Below are 23106 nucleotides of genomic sequence, written 5' to 3'. Positions count from 1 at the left end.
TGTATGGCCTATAAAGCCTAAAATACTTCCTATTTGGCCCTTTATATAAAAAAGTTTGCTGACACTTAGGGTAGGAATTCCACAGCTGGGGCATGGTCTGTGGGGAGGAAGAGCCTGCTGGTCCTTTGCTGATAGTGAGCAGCGGCCCCAGTGACAAGCCTTCATTTGCTTGAGCTAAGAGCAGGGGTCTTTATTTTTTTTATTATTTTTTATTTATTTATTTGGCTGTACCAGCTCTTAGTTGCAGTTGCAGCATGCATGTGGGATCTAGTTCCCTGACCAGGGGTCGAACCTGGGCCCCCTGCATTGGGAGTGTGGAGTCTTATCCACTGCGCCACCAGGGAAGTCCCCCAAGAGCAGGGTTCTTTAATTTAATCTGCATTTTTTTTTAATCAGTCATCAATTTTATACACATCAGTGTGTACATGTCAATCCCAATCGCCCAATTCAGCACACCACCATCCCCACCCCTCCGCAGTTTTCCCCCCTTGGTGTCCATACGTTTGTTCTCTACATCTGTGTCTCAACTTCTGCCCTGCAAACTGGTTCATCTGTACCATTTTTCTAGGTTCCACCTACATGCGTTAATATACAATATTTGTTTTTCTCTTTCAAGAGCAGGGTTCTTTAAAGCTTCCCTTGGGTTCTGTATGCTTTCTCTGTTCCCTCGGGCTCTGTCTGGTTGGGGAGGTAAAGTGGTCTTATGCTCAGCCACATCAGATCACACCACCACAGACTTAAGCATCTCCCCCTTCCATGTTCCCTGTCTCACTACTTCCCTCTCTTCCCAATTTTGCATTTGCAGCTGGTATATGATGGAATCCCCAAGGGAGACCTGCAGCAGCGGGAGCTACAGCTGAGTGTGCTGAGTGAGCAAGGATTCTGGGAGAACGTTCTGCTGGGGGAGGTGCACATCCGCCTGCGAGAGCTGGACCTGGCCCAGGAGAAGACCGGCTGGTTCGCACTGGGATCTCGAAGTCATGAGACCTTATGAGCCCAGCGGAGCCGTGGCCCAGGACCCCAGGCTCATGTCAGAGCCGGGGGAGAGGACTCTCCCTGCTTGACTTGTCCCTTCCTTGTGTAGGGGCAGGGCCCGTGGCGGGGCTCCCCTCTGTCCCGGCGGATCGGGCCTCCGTGGTAGGAGGCAAGGAGAGTAAAGATGCTCTCTGCTATCCGTTCCTCTGCAGACTGCGTTTGGGTTGGTTGTGATGAGCAGCCCCTTGGAGGCTGTGAGGGTGCAGCAAAGTTTTAAGTTTACCTTGTGTCAAGGGAGCAATGCCTGGTTTGAGGTGTGGGGGGGGGGCTGTAGAAGTAGCATCTGGGGGGAGGGTGGGTGGATATCTTTATTTTTATTTTTAAAAAATGAAATAGTAATGTTGTCCTGACTGGACAGGAAGCCTTGTGAGAAGGGACTTACATGTGCCTCAGAAGGCAAAAGAGCAATTGGACTTTTTGTATGATTGAGGTTCTTATTGGACTTTTCCCTAGGATTTTATTTGTTGTTTTTGCATTTCTGTCTATAGGAATTATTTGGGGAGGGGCCCAGTGGGCCCTCAGTTAGTGCCCTCCGTCTCTGAGGCAGGTCGGGAGGGACGGGGAGGGCTGCGTGTGCTGGACTGAGGCCTGCGCCACTGGGCCTTTCTGATTTTGCCTCCAAAGGAGAGCGATGTGATACCTACGTGTGTAACGAAGGGCCTTCCGTATGGAGGTCTGCAGAGGACCTGTGTTCAGGGACCTGGGCTCTTTTGGGGGGAGTTTTTCCTCTCGTCTTCCCCTAGTTTGCTAGGACTTGCCCTGAATACTGTCTTCTACCCCTCTATTCAGCTCTTCTGGGGGTCATCTGGTCCCTGTGAATACACCTGGGTGCTCCCCCATAGGTCTCTCCCTTCATTTTTCTCTGGTGAGATAAACTGCTGCCTCAGCCCTTAGGTTTGGTTTCACCCCAGGGTGTCTTGGCCCTAGGAATGGGCCTCTAGGCTGCAGATGCCAGCGTGGCTGGCTGTTGCGTGGTTTCTGGGAAGCTTTCCTCATCACCCACCACTCCTTTTGTTTTGCTGCTTCTCTCCCAAACTCCATTTCTGTTACATTTTTTTAATAAGAATTTCTCTCATTCTATGGGGCCATAAACCTATTTTGTCTGGAGCCAAAGGGATGCCCCAGCTGAAGAAAAAGGGTGCGGGTGGGGGATCCCATTAAAACTGTTGTTTTTTCCAGTGATTTTCTTTGGTTGTGAGGAGGCTGGATTGAGCTGAGCTGGAAGGGAGAGACTGGGTCTCTGATCTCTTAATACTTTTCATTCCCTACCAAATGGATTTGAAATTCACTCGCACGCTTTACTCCGAAAGGTTGTCTTCCTTGAAAAAAGGAGAGACTTTGAATTTGATATTAACTTTTTAAATTGGCTGGTTGTGCCCGGTGATTGGGGAATGGAGTTAAGTGGGGATACGATGTGGACTGTCCCTCCCCAGCTCCAAGGATCAGAAATTCCCCCTTTCGCTGACTCATTCCATAACTGGAGAAAGAAGCTCCATTCGTTGAAGCCACAGAGCAGCAAGGAAGTTTAAACTTTTAAATTAAAAATGTCAAGGATAAAGCTGGCTGCTGTGGGCAGGGGTTAGGGGAGTGGAGAACAGAGGTGGAACTTCTCTAGATGAATGGACCAGAGATGTGCTACGGGCTTTTTGCCTGTAGCTCATTTTACCTTGACCCTCTATGCCCCTGTTAAAGAGGTCTGTGTACTGTACCCACTTCCCAGACGTCCTTTATCTCCTACTTTCTCTGGAATTGTATTTTCTAATAAATGATGTTTAGAAAAACAAAACTATCATTTTCAAGATTTGTTGATGTTTAAATGTTTAGATTAAAACATCTGATGTGGGACTTCCCTGGTGGCACAGTGGTTAAGAATCCGCATGCCAATGCAGGGGACACGGGTTCGATCCCTGGTCCGGGAAGATCCCACATGCCGCGGAGCAGCTAAGCCCGTGAGCCACAACTACAGAGCCTGTGCTCTAGAGCCCACGTGCCACAACTACTGAAGCCCGCGTGCCTAGAGCCCGTGCTCTGCAACAAGAGAAGTCACTGCAATGAGAAGCCCACTCACCACAACGAAGAGTAGCCCCCGCTCACCACAACTAGAGAAAGCCCTCGCGCAGCAACAAAGATCCAATGCAGCCAAAAATAAATAAATTTATAAAAAAAACAAACAAAACAAACAAACAAAAAAACATCTGATGTACAAGATGAAGATAATAATGATAGTAGTGTTTCTACAAATGGTAACTTTTATATGCACTGGTGTGGTGCACCAGGCATTTCACATGTGTCAGCTAAATCTTTCCTTAAAACAACTTGATCAGGTGAGTATTATCTTCCCCAGTTTACAGATGAAGGAACTGAAGCCCAGAGAGATTAAGTAATTTGCTTAAGGACATAGCCAGTCGGCCTTGGCTCTAGAATTTGAACCCAGGTTTATTTGACTCTTGAGTGTTTTAATATACATGATGTCATTTTTCATTACAACTACCCTGGAAAGTAGACATGGCTCATTTGTTAATTCTGTCAACAAACTTTTACTGTGCTTACCAGTGCTACCTGGTGGCGTGCCTCCATTCATAAAGAATACTGACCTTGGAGCTGTGCCCTGGGCCCTGTACCAGGTAACCGGCTGTGGGTTACAGATAAATTAAGACAGTTCTCTGCATTTAAGAAGTTTACTGCCTAGTGATATTTAACCAACCCCATTTCATAAGAGAAGAAACAACCCCTGAGATGCCATGCAACGATTACGTTGTTAGAGCAGAGCCGTAGCCCAGAACTGAACCCCAAATGGAAGCTGGAGGTGACGTTACCCTTGTTCAAGCAGTTTACCCAGAAGTTTTCAAAACTCTCCAGTTTGGAGTCATATTTTATGCTGGGAAGTTTTGTGGGGCTTCCAAGGGACTGTTAGTAATAACAGTAGTAAGTGATAACCTACCTGCTGTGTTTCTAAGTGGTTTTGAGATGTCACTGCAGTTCTGGGCAAGTCCCAATGGACCTTTTAAAAGTTAGAACTTGAAACCGGCAAGAGTCTTAGTTAAGGAAATTTCTTGGCCAAATGGGGTAGAAATCTGAACCACCCGGAGGGAGTGGGAATGAGAGAGCTGGGGAGTTGGGGGAGAGGGGATGCCCAGAGAGAAGAGAAACAAAAGAAGCCCAGGAGACTGGATTTTCTGCGTTCAAACAGCGGTGGTAAAAAGGAAGTAACTGGACTTGTTAGGATTTGGGAGCTAAAGGTTAGACTGGACTTGAAAGGTCAAAAGCGAGGCAACATTTTAAGTTGGGAGGTAATTCTGGTGCCTGGGACTTGTCTGAGGTGTCTGTCCACAACACTAATGGCCTTCTCTGGGTCAAGTGGGTACCAGGCACTGTGCCTACTAAGATGACAAAGGTGTGGATCCCATCCTCAAGGAGCTCAGAGTCCAGCTAGGGAAGCAGACATGGAAACAGATGATTTCAGTGCTGTGTCTCAGGGACAAAGGTGGAAAAGGGGAGGGGTGGGCAGGCGGAATGGGAGCTATTTGAACTGAGTTCCATCAGAACTCTGGATTTCATTCTTAGTGTGACGGGGATGCCATTACAAGGTTTTGAGAAAGGGACTGCAGCACTCTACGTTTTCGAAGATCATTCTGGCTGCTGTTTGAAGCAAGAATGGAAGCAGTAGTCTAGGAGGGGAATGAGAGTAGCATGGGGATAGTGAAAGGTAGTTAAATTCTGGATATATTTTGAAGGTAGAGCTGAAAGGATTTGCTGTTGGATTGGATGTGGGGTTGAGGGAAAGAGGAATTTAGGATGACTCGTAAGTTTAGGGCCTTGGCAACTGGACAAAAATGACTGTGGGGGCATTATGGGATGGGGAAGATGGGCTTGGTGGATCACAATTAAGAATTTTGATCATGGTAAGTTTGAGATGTCTGGACATCCAAGTAGAGAAGTAGGAGGATGGAATCCGAAGCCCAATGGAGGGGTCAGTCTGGAGTTTAGAAGTGAAGGTCAGCATTTAGTTGGCATTTAGTGCCATGGAACTGGATGAGATCACCTAGGTTAGAGAGGCTAAAAAAAAAGGCACCGGTGACTGAGCTCTGATACAGGTCAACATTTAGAGGAAGAGGAGGAGTCACTGAAATTGTAGGGAAACCAAGGGAATGGTGTCATGGGAGTCTAAAGAAAAGTATTGTCAATATCCTAGGGCTGCTGTAACAAAGGACCACAGACTGGGTGGCTTAAACAACAGTATCACAGTTCTGGAGGCCAGAAGTCCAAGATCAAGGTGTCGGCAGGGTTGGTTCCTTCTGAGAGTTGAGAAGGAGAATCTGTTCCATGCCTTCTCCTAGCTTCTGGTGGTTTGCTGCCAATCTTTTGCATTACTTGGCTTGTAAGTACATTATCCCAGTCTCTGCCTTCATGTTCACACGGAGTTCTCCCTGTGTGTGCGCATGTGTCCAAATTTCCCCTTTGTGTAAGACATAGTCATGCTGGATTAGGGCCCACCGTAATGACCTCATCTTAATTTACAAAGACCGTATTTCTAAATAAGGTCACATTCGTAGGTACTGGGGGATTAAGACTTCAATATCTTTTAGGGGAGTGCACATCAACCCACAAGTCAGAGAACTGGATTTGGCAAAATGTTCTTAGTGATGTTGATAAGAGCTGTTTTAATGAGTGTTGGGGATGAAAGCCACATTGGAGTAGCCTGACGACAGAATAGGTGTGGAGAAAGTGGAGACTGTGAGAATAGACAATGCTTGAGAAATTTTTGCTGCAGTGGTGTAGAAACTCGGAGGTGCACGTATCCCGGAGAGGTTTTCTTTTTTTTGTTTTTTGTTTGTTTGCTTGTTTGTTTTAAGATAGGTGATATTAACCCATGTTAATGTGAGTGTTCCACCAGCTTAATGAATAAACATTGTGAAACAGTCTCAGTGTAGGAGATGCAAAGCTGCTAAGGAACTATCTAGGGGGACTTCCCTGGCAGACCAGTGGTTAAGATTCTGCGCTTGCACTGCAGGGGGGTGCAGGTTCGGTCCCTGGTCTGGGAACTAAGATCCTGCATGCCGTGCTGCCAAAAAAAAAAAAGGAACTATCCAGGAATGCCTGGCATGGATGAAATTTGTCATTACAAATAGGAAGTGAGTCAGTCAGCATGTCTGAGTGCTTTTCTCCAGCAATGGTTAGCTGCAAGGGGGTAGGCTCAGAATAAGTGGATAGTTGGGTTTCACTAGGGTTGGGGTTTTGCCAGAGAAGAATATTGGTGTAGAGCACAAGAATGAAGGGTCTTTGCAAGGGGGTAGTTTTCATACTGGACCATGGAATTCATGCTTGGGTAAGGAGGGAAGTGAAGGAGGGTGATGAATCACAAAAAAAGTGGTAATGGCAATGGTTTGGAGGTTTGGCGGGTGGGGGGGCGGTGATAAGTACCTGAATAGGGATTCCAAGGCAGCGAGCTGGAAAGATAGGAGGTGGTTTCCGGAGTGTGGGATACTTGGAAAAAGATTTTGGAGGTGGTACTGACTGAAAAATGAAGTGAAAAGCTATACACCCTTTACCTCAGGCCCTGCAAAATCTTTAAAAATAAACATAATTAGCTGAGGTTTAAATTACCTTCTGCCAAAGTGCCAGTCAGCTGGCCCGTCTAAAGACTTCTTGTCTTCACCAGCACGCACACAGCCCTGGCAACACAGCGCTATCTCTGCGAACAGAGCTGCCCTCCCTCTGCCGCCTGGTTGATAGAGGGCTGCAGGAGATGGTTCACACTTTAGTTTCCTGCAGAGACTGACAAGGCAAAGTCACATATTCTTAGAGTTTTCCAGTACTTTATGATGGCATTTTTTCCCTTTAGAGCAACTTCCAAGGTACGGAAGATAAAAAGTATGTATCCAATGACTAGATGGGGAAGGAAAGGCCCATTCAAGATGTTTTAAGGAACATTTGGGGGGAGGCCCATGGTGTTAGTGACAAAGTTGAGAGTGGAATGTAAAAGTCTTGACCATAAGGAAGATGCTATTATTTTAAAGTATTATTACGCTTCCATTCATTCAACAAACTGGCACCTATTATGTGCCAGTCAACATGCTAGGTCAGTGGTTCCTAAACTTTTTGGTCTCAGGACCCCTTCCTTTTTACACTCTTAAGAATTGTTGAGGACCCCAAAGAACTTTTGCTTATGTAAATTATATCTATGGATAACTATTGTTTTAGAACTCAAACCTGAGGAATTTAAAAAATATTTATTAATTAAAAAATAATAAACCCATTACATGTTAACATAAATAACACTCTTAATGAAAAAATATTTTTTTCAAAACAAAAATGTCTAGCAAGAAGAGTGGCATTGTTTTACATTTTTTTCCAAATGTCTTTAATATCGGGCTTTATAAAAGACATCTAGGATCTCATGTCTGCTTTTGCATTCAGTCTGTTGCCAGATCCCATATCATGTGTCCTTTAGAAGGTACATGTCCACTATATACTCATGAGAAAATGAGAGTTAAAAAGGAAAATAGGGCTTCCCTGGTGGCGCAGTGGTTAAGAATCCGCCTGCCAATGCAGGGGACACGGGTTCGAGCCCTGGTCCTGGAAGATCCCACATGCTGCGGAGCAACTAAGCCCGTGCGCCACAACTACTGAGCCCGCGGGCCTAGAGCCCGTGCTCCACCACAAGAGAAGCCACCACAATGAGAAGCCGCGCGCCGCAACGAAGACCCAACACAACCAAAAATAAAAACAAATAAATTAATTAATTTAAAAAAAAAAAGGAAAATAACAGCTTAGTATTATCATGAAAATATTTTTGACCTTGAGGATCCTCTGAAAGGGTCTTAAAATGGGATCCCCAGGGGTTCCCAGAGCATACTTTGGGAACTACTGGCATACAGCCCTCAAGGAGCTGAGTCCAGCAAGAGAGAAGAACATTCACAGGGATATATAGTGTAGTGCTCTAATAGAGTATAACAATATAATTCTGACTGGGAAGTTCAGCAAAGACTTCAAGAAGGTGTTGCCATTTGAGTTGGACCTTGAAGCATGAGTAGGTATATAACAGAGGAGGTGATGGCTTTCTTGGCTGAGAAACAGCATGAATAGTGGCATGAAACAAGCCCAGTGTTCCTAGAGTATAACCTGCATGAAGGGAAGTTACTGAAGAGAAGTCTGGAAAAGTATAGTGGAAGGACAGACTGTACAGAGCCTTTATTCTGCAGGTGATGTGAAACAATTGTTAGCTGCTACATAACAAATATTAGCTGATGTTTGTGCCCCTACTCTATCTAGGGTAGGCACGATATTAGGAATTTCGTTCACTCACCAACCCACTGAAGCTTTGAGTATATAATTTGCATACTTGGATCTCTTGGTCTATTATTAAACTGACTCCTATTATTAATACATTTTTTCTGAAGTTCTGAAGTTCTTAGGATTGTAAATGAGGTATTTCCAGAGATACGGATAATAAGATAAAAAGGGGTAAACCACAGAAATCGAGGACCTCTTAGTTTCCTAGAAAGAAGTGGCTGTTCTCTGAACAGTCCCAACAAAGAGGAGCAGCTGGCCTCCTCTTGGCTCCTAAAAGATCTTACTGCTGTCCCCAGTGCTCAAAACTGCTACACTCCCTCAGTAACAGATACTTGACTTCAGAGGTGTCGTCGATTAAAAAGTTTTAGCAGAAATAAAGAAATGGACTAAGACCAAACTCACAAGAGAGAATCAAATGTAGCAACTAAGATTATGAGACATAATTTTTTCAAAGGATAATGGTCTGTGCTTCCTTCTTTGGGTGTTGTATCCTGTGGTTCTGTGGGCTCAGGATACAAATATGACTTGAATATGACTTGAATGGGAAGTATAAAAGAGAGTAAACAGTTCTGGGGGCTCCGTTTCTTTCCTCCTCTGTGACTTCAGTTTGCCCCACCGAGGGAATTGTCTAACAGGGACACCACGTGAGAAACATGAGTTCACTTTTTTATGAGACATATGTGGGTTGGATGCTGAAAGACCTCAAAGCTAGATCCTAGGTAGAGCTAAACCGTTGGTTAGAAACCCTAAAACCGACGGGGCAGGAATGCATAATGATTCATTTTTCTTTTTTTTTTTTTAATTTTTATTTTTTTGTTTATTTATTTTTGGCTGTGTTGGGTCTTCGTTTCTGTGCGAGGGCTTTCTCTAGTTGTGGCAAGTGAGGGCCACTCTTCATCGCGGTGCGCGGGCCTCTCACTATCGCGGCCTCTCTTGTTGCGGAGCACAGGCTCCAGACGCGCAGGCTCAGTAATTGTGGCTCACGGGCCCAGTTGCACCGCGGCATGTGGGATCTTCCCAGACCAGGGCTCAAACCCGTGTCCCTTGCATTAAGCAGGCAGACTCTCAACCAGGGCGCCACCAGGGAAGCCCTCATTTTTCACTTAAGACTTATTAATCACATTACTAGTGTTAACACCAGATATGTATCTACACAGCATTTCCCAACTTTTATTATACTAAGATCTTAGGTTGATGATCTACTTAGCACTCAACAACACTGGAACTCCAGTGTTGCATAGATATATGCAAGTCTAAGATATTTGTATACACTTGGGTGTGTATTAGGCCGTTAAAAGGCTTCCAGGGAATTCTCCACCTCTTTAAGCCGCACCCCTTGGCCCAAAGGGCGGGGAGGAGGGGCTGGAGGGGGGGGGGTGGAGGGGGCGGTTTCCTAGGCGACCGCCGAGCAGCAAGTGCGCACGCGTAGAGCCTGGGCCCGGCTGATGCAATCTCCCTCGCGCGAGCTGCGTCTACCGAGAGTAAGGAAGCCGACAGGGACCTGAGCGAGGCCAATCAGCGGCCACAAGGAAGAGTGCGGAAAGGCCCGCCCGCCTGATCCTGCGAGTGACGTTCGGCGGCCCTGAGCTGGTGGCGTAGCCGTCCGCCATCCTTCGTCTCGTCCGCTTGCCTGGAGGCGTCCTGCCTCGGCGCTGGCCCTGCGGCCATTTTGAGCTTCGCTTCCACCCGCCCGCCGGCCCAGCCCTTCCGGGGTCGCTTAGCTGAGGGGCTTTTCCACGGTCCGTCTCTCCTGGCAAGTCGCCGCCGCCGCCTCCGCGGAAGGGCTCCTATCTATGGTGGAGAGGGCTGGAGAGGACTAGGACACCTCCTTTCCGCCAGGATGGATGTCGCCTCGGCCGCCGCGTCCTGTGCCCGCCGTTCCGGACTGTGGTCTGCCGCCCGCGGCCGAAGCCGCTCTCCTCTGTGGCTCTTCTGTTGGCCCGGGGATCGGCCTGGGGCATCAACTCCGCCGCTGGGCAAGGCTGAGACTCTGTAGGCCTTTTGGAGTCCCTCCCGGCCGCCCGCCGCTGAGCTCCGCGTTCCTCCCTGAGAGACTGCCGAGAACGCGGAGATGGAGCCGGCAGCAGACGGATCGCGGGAACGGGCCGCCCCGCTGGCGGACTCCCGGTTCCGGCTGCCCTTCTTCTTCCCTCGGCGCTCGCGACCAGGCACTTCCAAGTTCCCCGCACCTCCTGCCTCGGAACACTCCGGGGATCTCAAACTGGCTTCTTGTCCCCCGCCCGAGGCTCGGCGCAGCTCGTGGATGCAGGTGCTTTCCCAACTCTTCGCGCCGCTCCCCGGCTTGCTTCAGAAGCTGCTGATCTGGAGCCAGCTTTTCGGTGGGATGATTCCGACCAGATGGCTAGATTTTGCTGGAGGCTACAGCGTGCTGAGAGCCCTGAGGGCCCGGGAGGAACCCGCCGCCCCCACGGCGCCGAAATCTCTGAGTTCGCTGCGGCTCGACCCCTCGGCTGACGCGGCCGCCGTTCCCCTCGATTGGCTAGAGGAGGGCATCCACTGGCAGTGCTCGTCCCCAGATCTAGAATTGGAACTTAAAGCCAGGGGAGGAACTTTGGACTCCGCAGCCCACGCTTTTCTCCTAGAGCAGCAGCTGTGGGGAGTGGAGCTCCAAGCCAGTCTGTTCTCCGGCCGGGAACTTGGCCCTTCGCCCTCCGGGCCTCTCAACGTTCAGCGCTTAAGCAATGCCAACGTCGTCTCCTATTTGCTGAACCCCTCCTATCTGGACTGCCTGCCCCGGGTAGAGCTGAGCTATCAGAGCAGCGCTGGAAGTGGCGAGCTGGTCGATTTCCAGGCGCTGAGCTCAGAGAGCGGCTGCCTGGATGAGGTCCCGTCTCATCCCCAGCCGCTCAACGCGGAGATGGTTCGCGTCTCGTGGCAGGGATGTGCGCCTCTCTCTAGAGAAGGGCTGCCCGAAATCCACCATCTTCGCATGAAGCGGCTGGAATTCCTTCAGCAGGCCAGCAAGGGCCAAGCGTTACCCACCCCTGACCAAGATCATGGCTACCACAGCCTGGAGGAGGAGCACAGCCTGCTCCGGATGGATCTGAAGCACCGCAGAGATAGTGCAACACAGTGTGTTCCCGCTGCTGGAGCCGTTCCCGGAACCGCTCAGGAACCCACTGAGGAGAAAATAGAATTGTTGACTAAAGAGGTTCCCCTTGCTCTGGAAAGACAGGGCACCTCGGAAGGCTGTCTATCTTGTGAGGTTCCTACGGAGCAGGAGCCTGGAGAGGACCAAACAAGTGTAGTTGACTCCTCAGACATAGACGATGACCTTCCCACTTCTGCCAGACCAGCCTGTAGCAACAAATTGATAGATTACATTTTGGGAGGTGCAGCCAGTGACCTGGAAACAAGTTCTGATTCAGAAGGTGAGGATTGGGATGAAGACGCTGAGGATGATGGTTTTGATAGCGATAGCTCACTCTCAGAATCAGACCTTGAACAAGACTCAGAAGGGCTCCACCTTTGGAACTCTTTCTATAGTGTCGATCCTTATAACCCCCAAAACTTCACAGCAACAATTCAGACTGCTGCCAAAATTCTTCCCAGAGACCCTTCTGGCTCAGAGACGGATTTGTCTGACAAGTCTAATCTAGAAAATCCTCCCCGGACTGCAAGCCTTCCTGAGTCTCCTGACCGTAATTCTGGAGAAGAAGATGACTGGGAATCTAGTGCAGATGAAGCAGAGAGTCTCAAACTGTGGAACTCTTTCTGTAATTCCGATGACCCCTACAACCTTCTAAATTTTAAGGCTCCTTTTCAAACATCAGGGAAAAATTGGGAAGGCTGTCGTGACTCAGAGAGGCCATCTGAGTCTATTGTGGCCATTTCTGAGTGTCACACCTTACTTTCCTGTAAGGTGCAACTGTCAGGGAGCCGAGAAAGTGAATGTCCAGACTTGGTACAGGGTGGGGTTCTTTCTGGAGAAAGACACACACACATCCAGAGAAAAAAGGTTTGTTTCTTTCTTTTAACATGCCTGATAATTTGTATTGCCTGTTCTGATGTGGTTAAGGATATCAGCATGACTTTCCTGGAGGCATAACAGTGCATTTTTTTGAGGAAGGACTGCAAGCTCTTATACTTGGATTGAGAAATGAGCTTCCCCCCCAGCCCCCACTTCCCTCATTAGAGTGTTGTTCCTGTTTGAATTGAAGGTGCCATTGTATAGATGTTAGCTGGAAGGTGCTGTTTTCTTTTGGATTGGCAGCTCTGGACTGTTTTCCTCCAAGCTTCAACTTTTCACTTTTTTTTTAAGAAACAAAAATTAAACCTTGTGTGTACACGATTTAATTCTAGAGATTGAGAAGATCCTATTATAGCCATAGAGTTTTAAATGGTAATAAATGTGGTGTTTGCAGACGCTTAGTGTTGTAGTTACATGATAACAGTGTCTTCGTTCCTGTCCGTTAGAACCCAAAGGGATGATGGTACCAAGTAGCAAGTCATACTTGTCTGGTTGTTTGCCATGAAAGAAAATACTAATTTCAATATTAAAAACTTTTGGACATTTGGGATTTTAATTGACAGTCAAAAACAATACAGAAAATAGTGTTGCTTTTTCTTGAGAAAGCAGTACTAGTTATTATTGGCCAGCTGCAGGTTAATAATCATTTGTAACAATGATGGTCACTTATTTGGTTTTCTTGAGTAGTTGCTTCCTATTCCCAGGCTAGTCTTAAAACTTCACGGAGCATTTTATTTTACTCTTTCAACACATTGTCAAGTTAACCTTATTTTGGGAGTCTTTTGAATTGCTTTTTTTTCTCTGTTGTTTATTCAGCTGAAGTTATTAATTGGAGAGAGATCCCCCCAAACACACAGGGTATCTTTTATTGTGAAGGGAAAGTTTCTTCAGTTACCTTTACTTATATTTGGAAAGAGAAAGGTGTAGGTAAATTATTATTGACCTCAGATTCTGCAGCATCAAAGTTTCAAGTGGAAAGAACCATCCACTGGCTCCAAATGACCAGCTTAATACTTTGAAACTCTTCCAGGGGTAGAAGATGTCCCTAAATGGTGGTAATCTTATGTCTTAGCCATAGAAGCAGAATAAGGCATATTAAAAATTAAATTTCAGTTTACACTTTTGTGAATGCTGTCATCAAAGAGTTTTCCTCTATATTTTTAAAGGGTCCCTGACAAAATGACCTATTTAGTGAATAGGTAAGAAGCGAAGTGGGGCAATGGAAGGAGCACTTGGCACCTGGAGACCTTTGTTCCCCACTCCTGAGTAGTTAGGGCCAAGAGATTTGGGAAGACAGCCAGAGCTAGGAAGTAACTTGACCTCTCATGGCTTTGATTCACTTATTTATCTTATGGAAGTAATAATAATAATAATAACTATTGTATGAATTATTGCACGGTTTAAATGAGGTGAGTAGATAAAACTCACAGTTAGTTGCTTTGCCTTTAAAATGGTAGCTCTTTCTTGTTCAGGGACCTCAGGCCAATCTCATGCCTCCTTTTAGCTTGCTCATTGAATAAGACTGAGATGAGTCAAGGAGATGTGTCTCAACTATTACTATGAACTAGAAGCAGCATTTGTAAAAGATTATGTCTGAGATATGGTAAAATTATTTATAGCCTTTGACTACATGCCATTCTTTAGGTATATGGGAATAATGGATAGAGCCTACTTCTTAGAATAAGGCTTTCAGATCTGGGAGTTTAAAATGCTTTGCGTCATGGCATAACATGATGCAGATTGTGGAGCCAGACTCAGGGTTTGAATCCTTATTGCATGCATAGAAGCTGTGTGATTTGAACAGGTCAGTTAACCTACCTACCTTGGTTTCCTTATCTGTACAATGGAGATGATAGTAATACATACCCTATAGGGTTGATATGATGATTAAGTGAGATAAAAATTGCCAAGTACTTTGAAAAGAGCCTGGCATATGATAACCACTATATAAATGTTTGTTGTTGTTATTTATCTTGGTGACACAATGAATGAGTAACACTAGAATGCAATATCTTTTAAGGTATTACATACCTACTAATTGTCCTCGGGGGTATTCCTTGGCCTGATGTAAAGGGAATGAAAGTAGTAGGTCACAGTGGGATTAGCTGATGTAACTATTGAACGTATTTTAAAACAAGTTTTTACTTTTGGTGTTTGATATCTTAAAAAGAAACTTCTATATTAGAAATTAAGTAGGGATTAAAAGGGACTGTCACTCTTACATGTGATCATGTATATTGTAATATTCTCAATTTCATGTATATGTAGTGATAGCGTATTGAGGAGGAATACAAAGAGGGTTTTTATCTTAACTACAGTCTCTCTTATAGTAACATAACTTTAAAGATATGTTAATTTTACTGCAGTTTGTTTACTAAGTAACTCTCTTCTGTATTCTTATTACAAAAGTAATAATATAAGAATAATACTACATATTTATGATTCAAGAATTGGAAAGCACTGAAAAGTGAAATTTTTTTTTGGAAAAAGGAAGAATAGAAATAAGTGACGATTTTGTTAAAGCTTTTGTGTTGTAATAAAAGCATTGACTCCAGGAATATATTTCTGAAATATTTTGTTTGGAAACATTTGTCATTTGGAAGAGTATCACAGAATTGATTTCCCTAAGGATTAAAAAAAGTAAAGATTAATAACATCAGAAGAATTTCACTTACCCATCTGGATTCATTTTTAACACCAAAACTAGGAGGGGGTAGTCTGGGGTTGACTGGATAATGGATGGGGGATGGGACTCTGGGTGTTGTGTGTGTGTGTGTGTGTGTGTGTGTGTGTGTGTGTGTGTGTGTTGTGTGAGAGAGAGAGAAGGAGAAAGAGAAAGGAATTAAAGGGACATTTGCCCACTGTTTTATTCAGGTGTCATCTAGTCAGTTAGAACCCTTCCTTTCCTCCCTCCCTCCCTTCCTTCCTCCCTTCATTCCTTCCTTTTGCTTCTGTTATATTTGAGATTAAAATTAGTCTATATCTTTATAGGTAACCTTCCTTGAAGAAGTTACTGAGTATTATATAAGTGGTGATGAGGATCGAAAAGGACCATGGGAAGAATTTGCACGGGATGGATGCAGGTTCCAGAAACGAATTCAAGAAACAGAAGACACTATTGGATACTGCTTGACATTTGAGCACAGAGAAAAAATGTTTAATAGACTCCAGGAAATGTGCTTCAAAGGACTTAATGTTTTCGAGCAATGTTAAGATGATGTGACAGCCTCTGGCCCTAGCAAACACTACCTCTTACTTGAGAGGTTTCTTTTAAAAACAAAAATTGGCAGCTGTCCTTTGACTTTTTTCTTAGAGGATATGCAACTTGGATCCAGTGACCTAATTTAATATATTTTTTTTTGCAACATATCCCACTCAGAAATGTACAGGTTTGAAGCCAAGCCCTGAAAATGAAGGATGAGACGGTGTGATTTCTAATCCTCCTTTTTTGTTTAGTTGGATTTGTTTTTGAATGTTGTTTGCTTGCTGAAGTGAAAAGGGGACCTCTTATGGTGTAGTTTTGCACTTTGAAAACCTATTTTCTTGGGAAACAATATTTATAGGGTTCGAAGCCCATTTTTCATTCTAATTTAAATTACGTGTACCTGTCTAAAAACTATGGGCTCTTTTTTCCCCCCGAACATTCTGAAATTAATGGGCTGTTATGTTTTCTCTCTATATTTTTTTATTTCAGTAATTTGGCCCTTCTACTTCAAGGCTAAGAAAATAATCTTGTATGTACTACCAACTTAAAGTACATTATCTTGTGTCATTGTGGTTTTTTTTTCTTTCTAAAAATGACTGGTTGAAAATGTGTGGTGGGTTTTTATTTCTGGATTAAGCTCTACCTAGGATATTTCCAAGGACTGCCACAAAACCTATATGTGCAGTACTTTCTGTTACTTTGGGAAAGCTGCATATTTCTGCCAAATTTTAACATCTGATACACTTAATTTCTGTGCAAACTCTTTTTTGAAGAAGATTCTGTATATGTTATTATAGTTCCCACTTGGGTGGTTCTTTGTGTCTTCAACAGGTAGAAATTGTTGTAAAAGACAGCAGAAGTAATAATTGCATCATAGTTGCTTTTAAATTTAAAAGCTTAAAATTTTCCTGGGAAGAAGATAGGAGACATCTCAGAGCAGTTTGGTCTTGTTGTATGTGCTCTCAAAAGAAAACCAGTGTTATTAATATCATGCCTCAGCACCGTCACTTTTAAAACCTGTCAGGATGGCACTGTGAACTTGGAAATGGGCAGTTCTTAATTTTCCAGTTTGAAATGTAAAATGTAGACTTCAGTCAATATCCAAGTTTATGGTGTTCTCCTTTTTTAATAGTGAGAGAAGTAATGGCAAGACCTATAGTTTCAGGAAAGAACTATAGATTTAACAAATAGAAAGTCTTAATATCTTCAGCCCAAAGTTTACTTTTGTTTTTTTTTCCACTTGAAAAAAGACGGTATCTTTAATAAACAAAAGTGACAATGTTCATTTTCCAAAGCAAACTACAAGCAAAAAAAAAAAAAAAAAAAAACTAAAAAGAAATGAGATTTTCCAGATTTACCTTGACCAAAGTTTACTTTTGAATCAAAGTTTCTGCAGTGACTGATTGTGTTTGGTTTATTTAGCTAGTTCTACATGGTGTGCATTTGTTAGGTTGAGGGAATGTTAACCAACTCCTTAATGGTCTATTTTTATTTCATGTGCCTCCTATCACAGGTAATGGAAAACATGAATAGAATAGATGACCTCTTAATTTTGAAGTTGTTCCAGAGTGGGGACAAATTTTTCATCAGAAGTGCTTGCAGGGTTACTACCTCAGTTTATAATCTACCTGGTCATTATTTTATTTGTTTGGTTTGCTCTAAGAACTGCCTCTAGTGTTAATATGTATATATATGTGTATATATATATTCATACGTAAACACACTGAGAGTACAAGTAAAAGTCAGTTTTTTGCAGAGCCCTTCTTCAATGTGGTTTGTGCCCCTGCATTTTAGGTAATCACAGGGAATGCATTTATAGAGTCTGGTATAACACCATGGAAATAAGCTAAGTTTCAAACACCAGCTGTGTCAGTTGGAAAGAAGGTGTCACTTGCCTTGAAAAGAAAACTTTGAAAATGTGTAGGCATTCTTTTAAAACCAGACTGAAGTATACTGTTTTCAGAGACTTAGGTTGTGTTTTGTGTTTCTGAAATCTTGCACCTCTGCATATATGAAAATAATGGGATATCTTTACATTTACTGGATTTTGGAGAATTGTTCCCTTGAGATTCCAGCCTCACTACCAAATACGTAAAAGCTTGGTGAAGAGTTCTCGCATTTACTACCCTCCTTTAAAAGAAGTGATCAGGTGGTGATAAGGACAAAAGGGACCATTTTAGAGTTGGACAAGGGAAGAAACAGAATTCTTACCAGTTTCATTCCGATTCTAGTTGCTGGAACAAAGTTAAACCTTCAGTCTTAAAATCCTTGGAAGTTTTAACTGAACATTTTACACACCTAAAAGTCTTGCAACGGTGCTTTAAGTATCAATGTAGCATATGAAAGGCTTTGTACAGACAAGTAAAATTTCCTTTTCTGAGTGTTCAAATGTGATAACACCATCTCGTCATCTTTAACTTGAAATCAAAACTATCAGATTTTATTTTTTTATAATTTAAGGAAGGTGAAGTTAGGGGACTAGAAGACATCTAAATTGGCTTCTACAGATCCAATGATTTAAATGTAACCAGTTTGTTGGGACTTTATAGCTAAAATTATATTTGTGTATATAACTGTTAGCTAATCTGTAAATTGTAATAAATATATTTGCAATTATTAAATGTTACAAGATATTTTGGTTCAATTTTATATTGTATTTTACATTATTTTCAGTATTACTGAGCAGGATTTCCAGAATTAAATCAGGTGTTTTTGTAGAAGCACTGTAAACTTCAAAGGTGCTGCACAAATGTATGTGGTTTGAAAAGGTTATGTGACCTGGAAATTACACCACACCTAACTGAAGCAGAAGGAATGGTAAGGGGATAAATATTATAATTGTAAACCACATTTTGGTATTAGAAAAGAGAATTTCGTTCTTAAGAGTATGAAATGCCCTTCTTAGAGACTGGGGGTTTGATTCTAAAATTGGCCCCAGCTATGTATTTCTGCTGCAAAGAAAACAGTAAAATTGGGGGCTTCCCTAGTGGCTCAGTGGTTAAAAATCCTCCTGTCAATGCAGGGGACACGGGTTCAAGCCCTGGGCCGGGAAGATCCCACATGCTGTGGAGCAACTGAGCCCATGCGCCACAACTACTGAGGCCCTCACGCCTAGAGCCTGTGCTCCACAACGAGAGAAGCCACCGCAATGAGAAGCCTGTGCACCGCAATGAAGACCCAATACAGCCAAAAATAAAAACAAATTATTAAAAAAAAAAAACAACAGTAAAATAAACTATTCACAGAAGCAGTAAATTCATATTCTGGGATTAGCATAGTGTTTCTACTAAGTATCAGGGAATTCTGTTTCTTTATTTTGTGCATTATTATTAATGATAACCATGGTATTTGTAAGTCATGATGTTATCTCATGATATTGAATAAATGTGATGGTAACATCAGAAAAAACAAACTTATCCTGAAAAAAAGACATTGGGCTATAGCAAGCCTGTTCATGGACTAAGGCATAATAGCATTCTTAATTTAGGCATTTGGATCTTCCAAGCTAATGAAAAATTATTAAAGGTGTATTTCTGAACTGGAAGGAAAGAAATTAACATTTAGTTGCAGATAAATCAATGTTTAGTACAAATTGAATTGACGGCCCAGGTTATACTTCTATTACCATCTTGGGGTTAATTTAAGCATTTTTGGCTATGTCTCCCCAGGAAGGGGAGAAAATATAATAATAGTCATGTTTACACCAAGCCAGATTTATTGTTATGACTATCCTGATATCCCTATAGAAGTTGTGCTGTGTTTCTTTTTTATTCTACTTTAATAGAAAGTTTAAAGCAAATATTTAATTGCTGACTCAAATTTTGATAGTTATACACAGATTTGGGAGTTTGTTGTTCTCATTTGGAGACTTCCTTTGGACCCTCCTTTATGTACCTTTTAAAAATAAAAATGGAAATATCTTCATTTTTTTCTCATGTTACTTATAAAAGTAATATAGAGATATAAAGACATCCTGGTACATTCTAAAGGGCAAGTATGTTGCTCAGCATACCTCTTTGAGCTAAGAGACAATTTCTTTTTATGTGCGTGAAGAGGTTTTGATATTTCTTCATTCAACTGATTATGACACGAATGTTGGCTATTTGGAATATACCTACATTGGTTCTTAGGATTCTTATGGACTTAGTTGAATGCTTTGGTCAATACAAAAAACCAGTCTTTTTCTCCCTGGATTTGCTCCATTGAGACTAAGTTTTTATTGGTTAATTATGACTTTAAAATACAAAGGCAGCATGATATCAAGCTCTGCAAAAATAGGTGTAATAAATAGGATAAATAGATCTAACCCTGCTCACTTTGAGGATTCATACAAGACCTATAATGCTTTCAATTAATACATATTAGTGACAGTTTTGACACCAGGGAAGTTAGAAATAATTTTACACGTGGAATGGAGAACATGGTGGAGGTGGTAGTACTGTGTAACAATTTGAGTCACATCATTGTTTTACCATTGGCCGACTCCTTAATTTCACCAGGGAAAGATAGGGGAAACTAGATTTATGGAAAGTGGGTTGCTTGACCCAGGGAGAGGATACCCTGGAGATCTAATGAGAACATAGGTCTAGAAAGCTGAACTATAAGCGAAGATGCTTTGGAGCAATTTTTCAGGTTTTGTTCTTCAATCCATTACCCCTCCCTTTGTCTCAGTACTATCCTTTTCTTCCACTTTCCTCCTGCCTTTGTTTGCTGAACATTTTATTTTCACGACTGTTTCATAGATCCTTACCTAGAAGAAGAAGGATGAAGACTTTCACAGCAAAAGAACAGCACAATTGCCAGAGGTGTGTTCATTAGCAATACTATCCATCAAGAAGACACATTGCACATTTCCCCACCAAAATGTTAGGTTAATGTATACACTGAGACTGGATTAACTTTAAGAAATATCCCAAAGATGTTTAGGGTCAAAGAAAGAGGTGGTACTAAAGCTGGATTATGCTGCTTTGAGGTAAGCCTGTTTTTCTTAATGGGCTTCACACATTGGCTTTGAAGGCAGAAACCAGAGAGGAGTCCCAGAAGAATTTTGAAAAAGGCTCATCTAGATGTATGTTCTGGAATGGTTGTTTTTAAAAACAAATTTCATCGTGAGAAGACTGTTTGGATCTCAAATATCATCTCCAAGAGACCTCTGACCACCCTACCCTCCAACCCCTTTTTCCCACTATCTTTACCTTTTAAAATTATATTCACAGCCTAGGACTGTTGCTGGCACATTATACATAGTCAACAGATATTTGTTGAATGAGTTAATAACTTTTCCTAAAGTGAGTTCCCATATAGCCTTTACTGAGAGTTCATCAACACAGCCATGTCTGATTAGAATCCCATGTGCCTCAGCCGTAGATGATATGGAATCACAGAACTGAAGGGTCCTTAGGGAGAAGCTGTAGTAAGCTCTAAATTTGTAGAATGTAATTACAAATTTCAATTGTAATTGAAATTTGTGCTTAGGGATACCGCATCAATTAATCTGAGTGTCATTTAACAAGGTGCATGTTAATTTATGAAGTTAATATGTGAGCAAATCAGCTGAGACCTTCCTTTTCCAGAATTAAAGAGTACCAAAGTATTGTACTAGAGAACCAAAGTATTTTTCCCACCACACCAGAAGTTTCAGTTCTACTCCTTTTCCGGCAGGTTGGCTTTGAGTTTCTAGAGATGCACTGTTGATTCCACCAGATGGCGTGACTTGCCATCTCGGAGTGCCTGACAGGTTCCTTTTATTACTAATCTGATGGCTGTTGCTTGCTTGGAGGTCATTCCCTTGGTGTATAAACAAGGTGGCAACTGCCCTGCTGTGCCCATTCTAGGCCTGCCTGGCCCATTGTGACTCCACCTTTTAGTGGTAACTACCCATCAATGGGGGCTGTTCCTTATGGGAGAACCAAGATTTGTATTTGAACACAGATAAATGAATTGATTCTTCCTGATCTACATGGAGGAATAATAAAATGAATATGACGATTTAGGAGACTGGAGGTGAGATATAGGAGGCTGATGTATGGATATTTGCCGGGGTTTTGTATTAGGGTTTTTCTAGTTAGGGTTTTATCTCACTCAACTATTTGTTCAGCATTCAGTTTTCTATTGCATTCCTGTGCATCAGGGCAGTCATTCTCAATGAGAGGAGAGAGGGTGCCACATCGCTCGGAGCATGGGGACTCACTGTGCCTGATTACAGAATTATACATGCAACTGGCGTGGAAAGAGGAAAAGAGCCTCAAGAACTATTGGTCTGGGGTTTGTGCTGGTGTTACCTGTTTCCCTCTTAGAGCTAGTAGCCAAGGCCAGGTGGATATCCAGGACTGCTCTCTGGTAGGTTTGGTATTGGCTCCAAGGGGCTGCTCCGATCTGCTTCCAGGTGTGCAGAATGGAGGCCATTACATGTTTGCATACAATTTTCCTGTGCCTGCAGTGACTGAGGCACCTTTCAACTGTATTATTGTGGTGCTTTTCCTTTCTTTTGTTTCTGAGTAGGGAGGGTAGGCGTGTTTTTGCACTTTCAGGAATTTACATGGGAGTTTTTTGTTTGTTTTTTACTTCTGTTTGCCATATTTTCTAGATATTCACCTCTGAACAGATTCCCTTCCCCAGGGCAACCCTACTGAAAGTCACAGCTTGATTGGCCTGGGGGGTGTAACCAGTACTGTCTGAGAGATGGCAATACTTTTAGAATAATATTGAATTACAGAAGAAAAGTCCTGCTGGGAAGTCATAGGGTTGAAGCAGGTACGTATTCTTGCAATTAATTTCCCAGGTTGTTCCAGATGGGGTGACAGTTACATTAGCTAATGTCCCTTCTTTTTCCCTTTTTCTCATTCAGTCATTAAAAAATTAAATTTATTTAAACTAAACAAAAACAACAACAACGGTTCACCCATTTCTCCCACCTCACCCCCACTTAGTCTCTGGCAAAACCCCATCAGTTATCTGTATCTTTGAGCTTGTTTTTGTTTGTTCAGTTGTTGTTGTTGTTTTAGATTCCACATATAAGAGAGAGTATACGATATTTGTCTTTGTCTGACTTATTTCATTTAGCTCAGTGCCCAAGAGGTCCATCCAGGTTGTCACAAATAGCAAGATTTCATTCTTTCCAGTGTCCCTTTTTACCCCTTTCATTTGGCATAGACCGCCCTCAGGGTCCCTTGGGAATATTTACCTTCTGTCATCAGGTTTCATCTACCCTCTAAAGGCTTCCCTGATGACTCCATCTCTACATCCTCAGAGCTCATTATTGTGTTTTTCAGTATTACAGCGCCCTGTACATGTTCTTATCACTGTTCATCACATTGAATTGTAATTGTTTGCAATTCCATTTCTTCCTGTAGATTGTCACCTCTTTCGTGGAGGGGTCCTCAGCGCAGGGACCAGAATGTCTTAGGTGCACAGTATACTTTTCTTTAACTCAAGTGACAATTTCCAGAGCCTCCTTCTCTCAATGAATAGGTTTCCCTACCCCACACAACGGTTGAAATTTATTAATTCAAATTAATTTAATTGCTTTTGTTTCAAAGAAGCAAATAAATGTGTGAAAAGTAATGTAATCTATTGTAAACAT

At 42.9% G+C, this 23106-nt stretch overlaps 2 protein-coding genes across 5 annotated transcripts in view; both read left to right on the top strand.

The window, feature by feature from the left end:
* The window catches only part of PIK3C2B (phosphatidylinositol-4-phosphate 3-kinase catalytic subunit type 2 beta), a 59384-nt gene extending 58101 nt beyond the window's left edge, over nt 1-1283 (top strand). For all 4 annotated transcript variants that reach the window (XM_036856450.1, XM_036856441.1, XM_036856436.1 and 1 more), the window contains one exon: nt 806-1283. In XM_036856450.1, the coding sequence (XP_036712345.1) occupies nt 806-994 (189 nt within the window). In that variant the 3' untranslated portion in view covers nt 995-1283. The remainder of the gene's footprint in view (nt 1-805) is intronic.
* An 8054-nt stretch (nt 1284-9337) lies between these two features.
* On the top strand, nt 9338-17683 carry PPP1R15B (protein phosphatase 1 regulatory subunit 15B). The gene is made up of 2 exons (XM_036860432.1): nt 9338-12307; nt 15311-17683. The coding sequence occupies exons 1-2, from the start codon at nt 10400-10402 to the stop codon at nt 15530-15532; spliced, it is 2130 nt and encodes a 709-aa protein (XP_036716327.1). The 5' UTR covers nt 9338-10399; the 3' UTR covers nt 15533-17683.
* The last annotated feature ends 5423 nt before the right edge of the window (nt 17684-23106 follow it).

This window comes from Balaenoptera musculus, chromosome 1 (assembly GCF_009873245.2).
Source record: "Balaenoptera musculus isolate JJ_BM4_2016_0621 chromosome 1, mBalMus1.pri.v3, whole genome shotgun sequence".
NCBI classification, from domain to species: Eukaryota; Metazoa; Chordata; class Mammalia; order Artiodactyla; family Balaenopteridae; genus Balaenoptera; species Balaenoptera musculus.
The sequence above is the reverse complement of the archived record's forward strand: the minus strand, read 5'-3'. Positions and strand labels throughout refer to the sequence as shown.

Bases quoted from the DNA above. Each gene is read 5' to 3' on its own strand.
- PPP1R15B (XM_036860432.1), top strand. From the start codon at position 10,400: ATGGAGCCGGCAGCAGACGGATCGCGGGAACGGGCCGCCCCGCTGGCG. The intron at 12,308-15,310 runs GTTTGTTTCTTT...ATATCTTTATAG, and splicing joins CACACATCCAGAGAAAAAAG to GTAACCTTCCTTGAAGAAGT.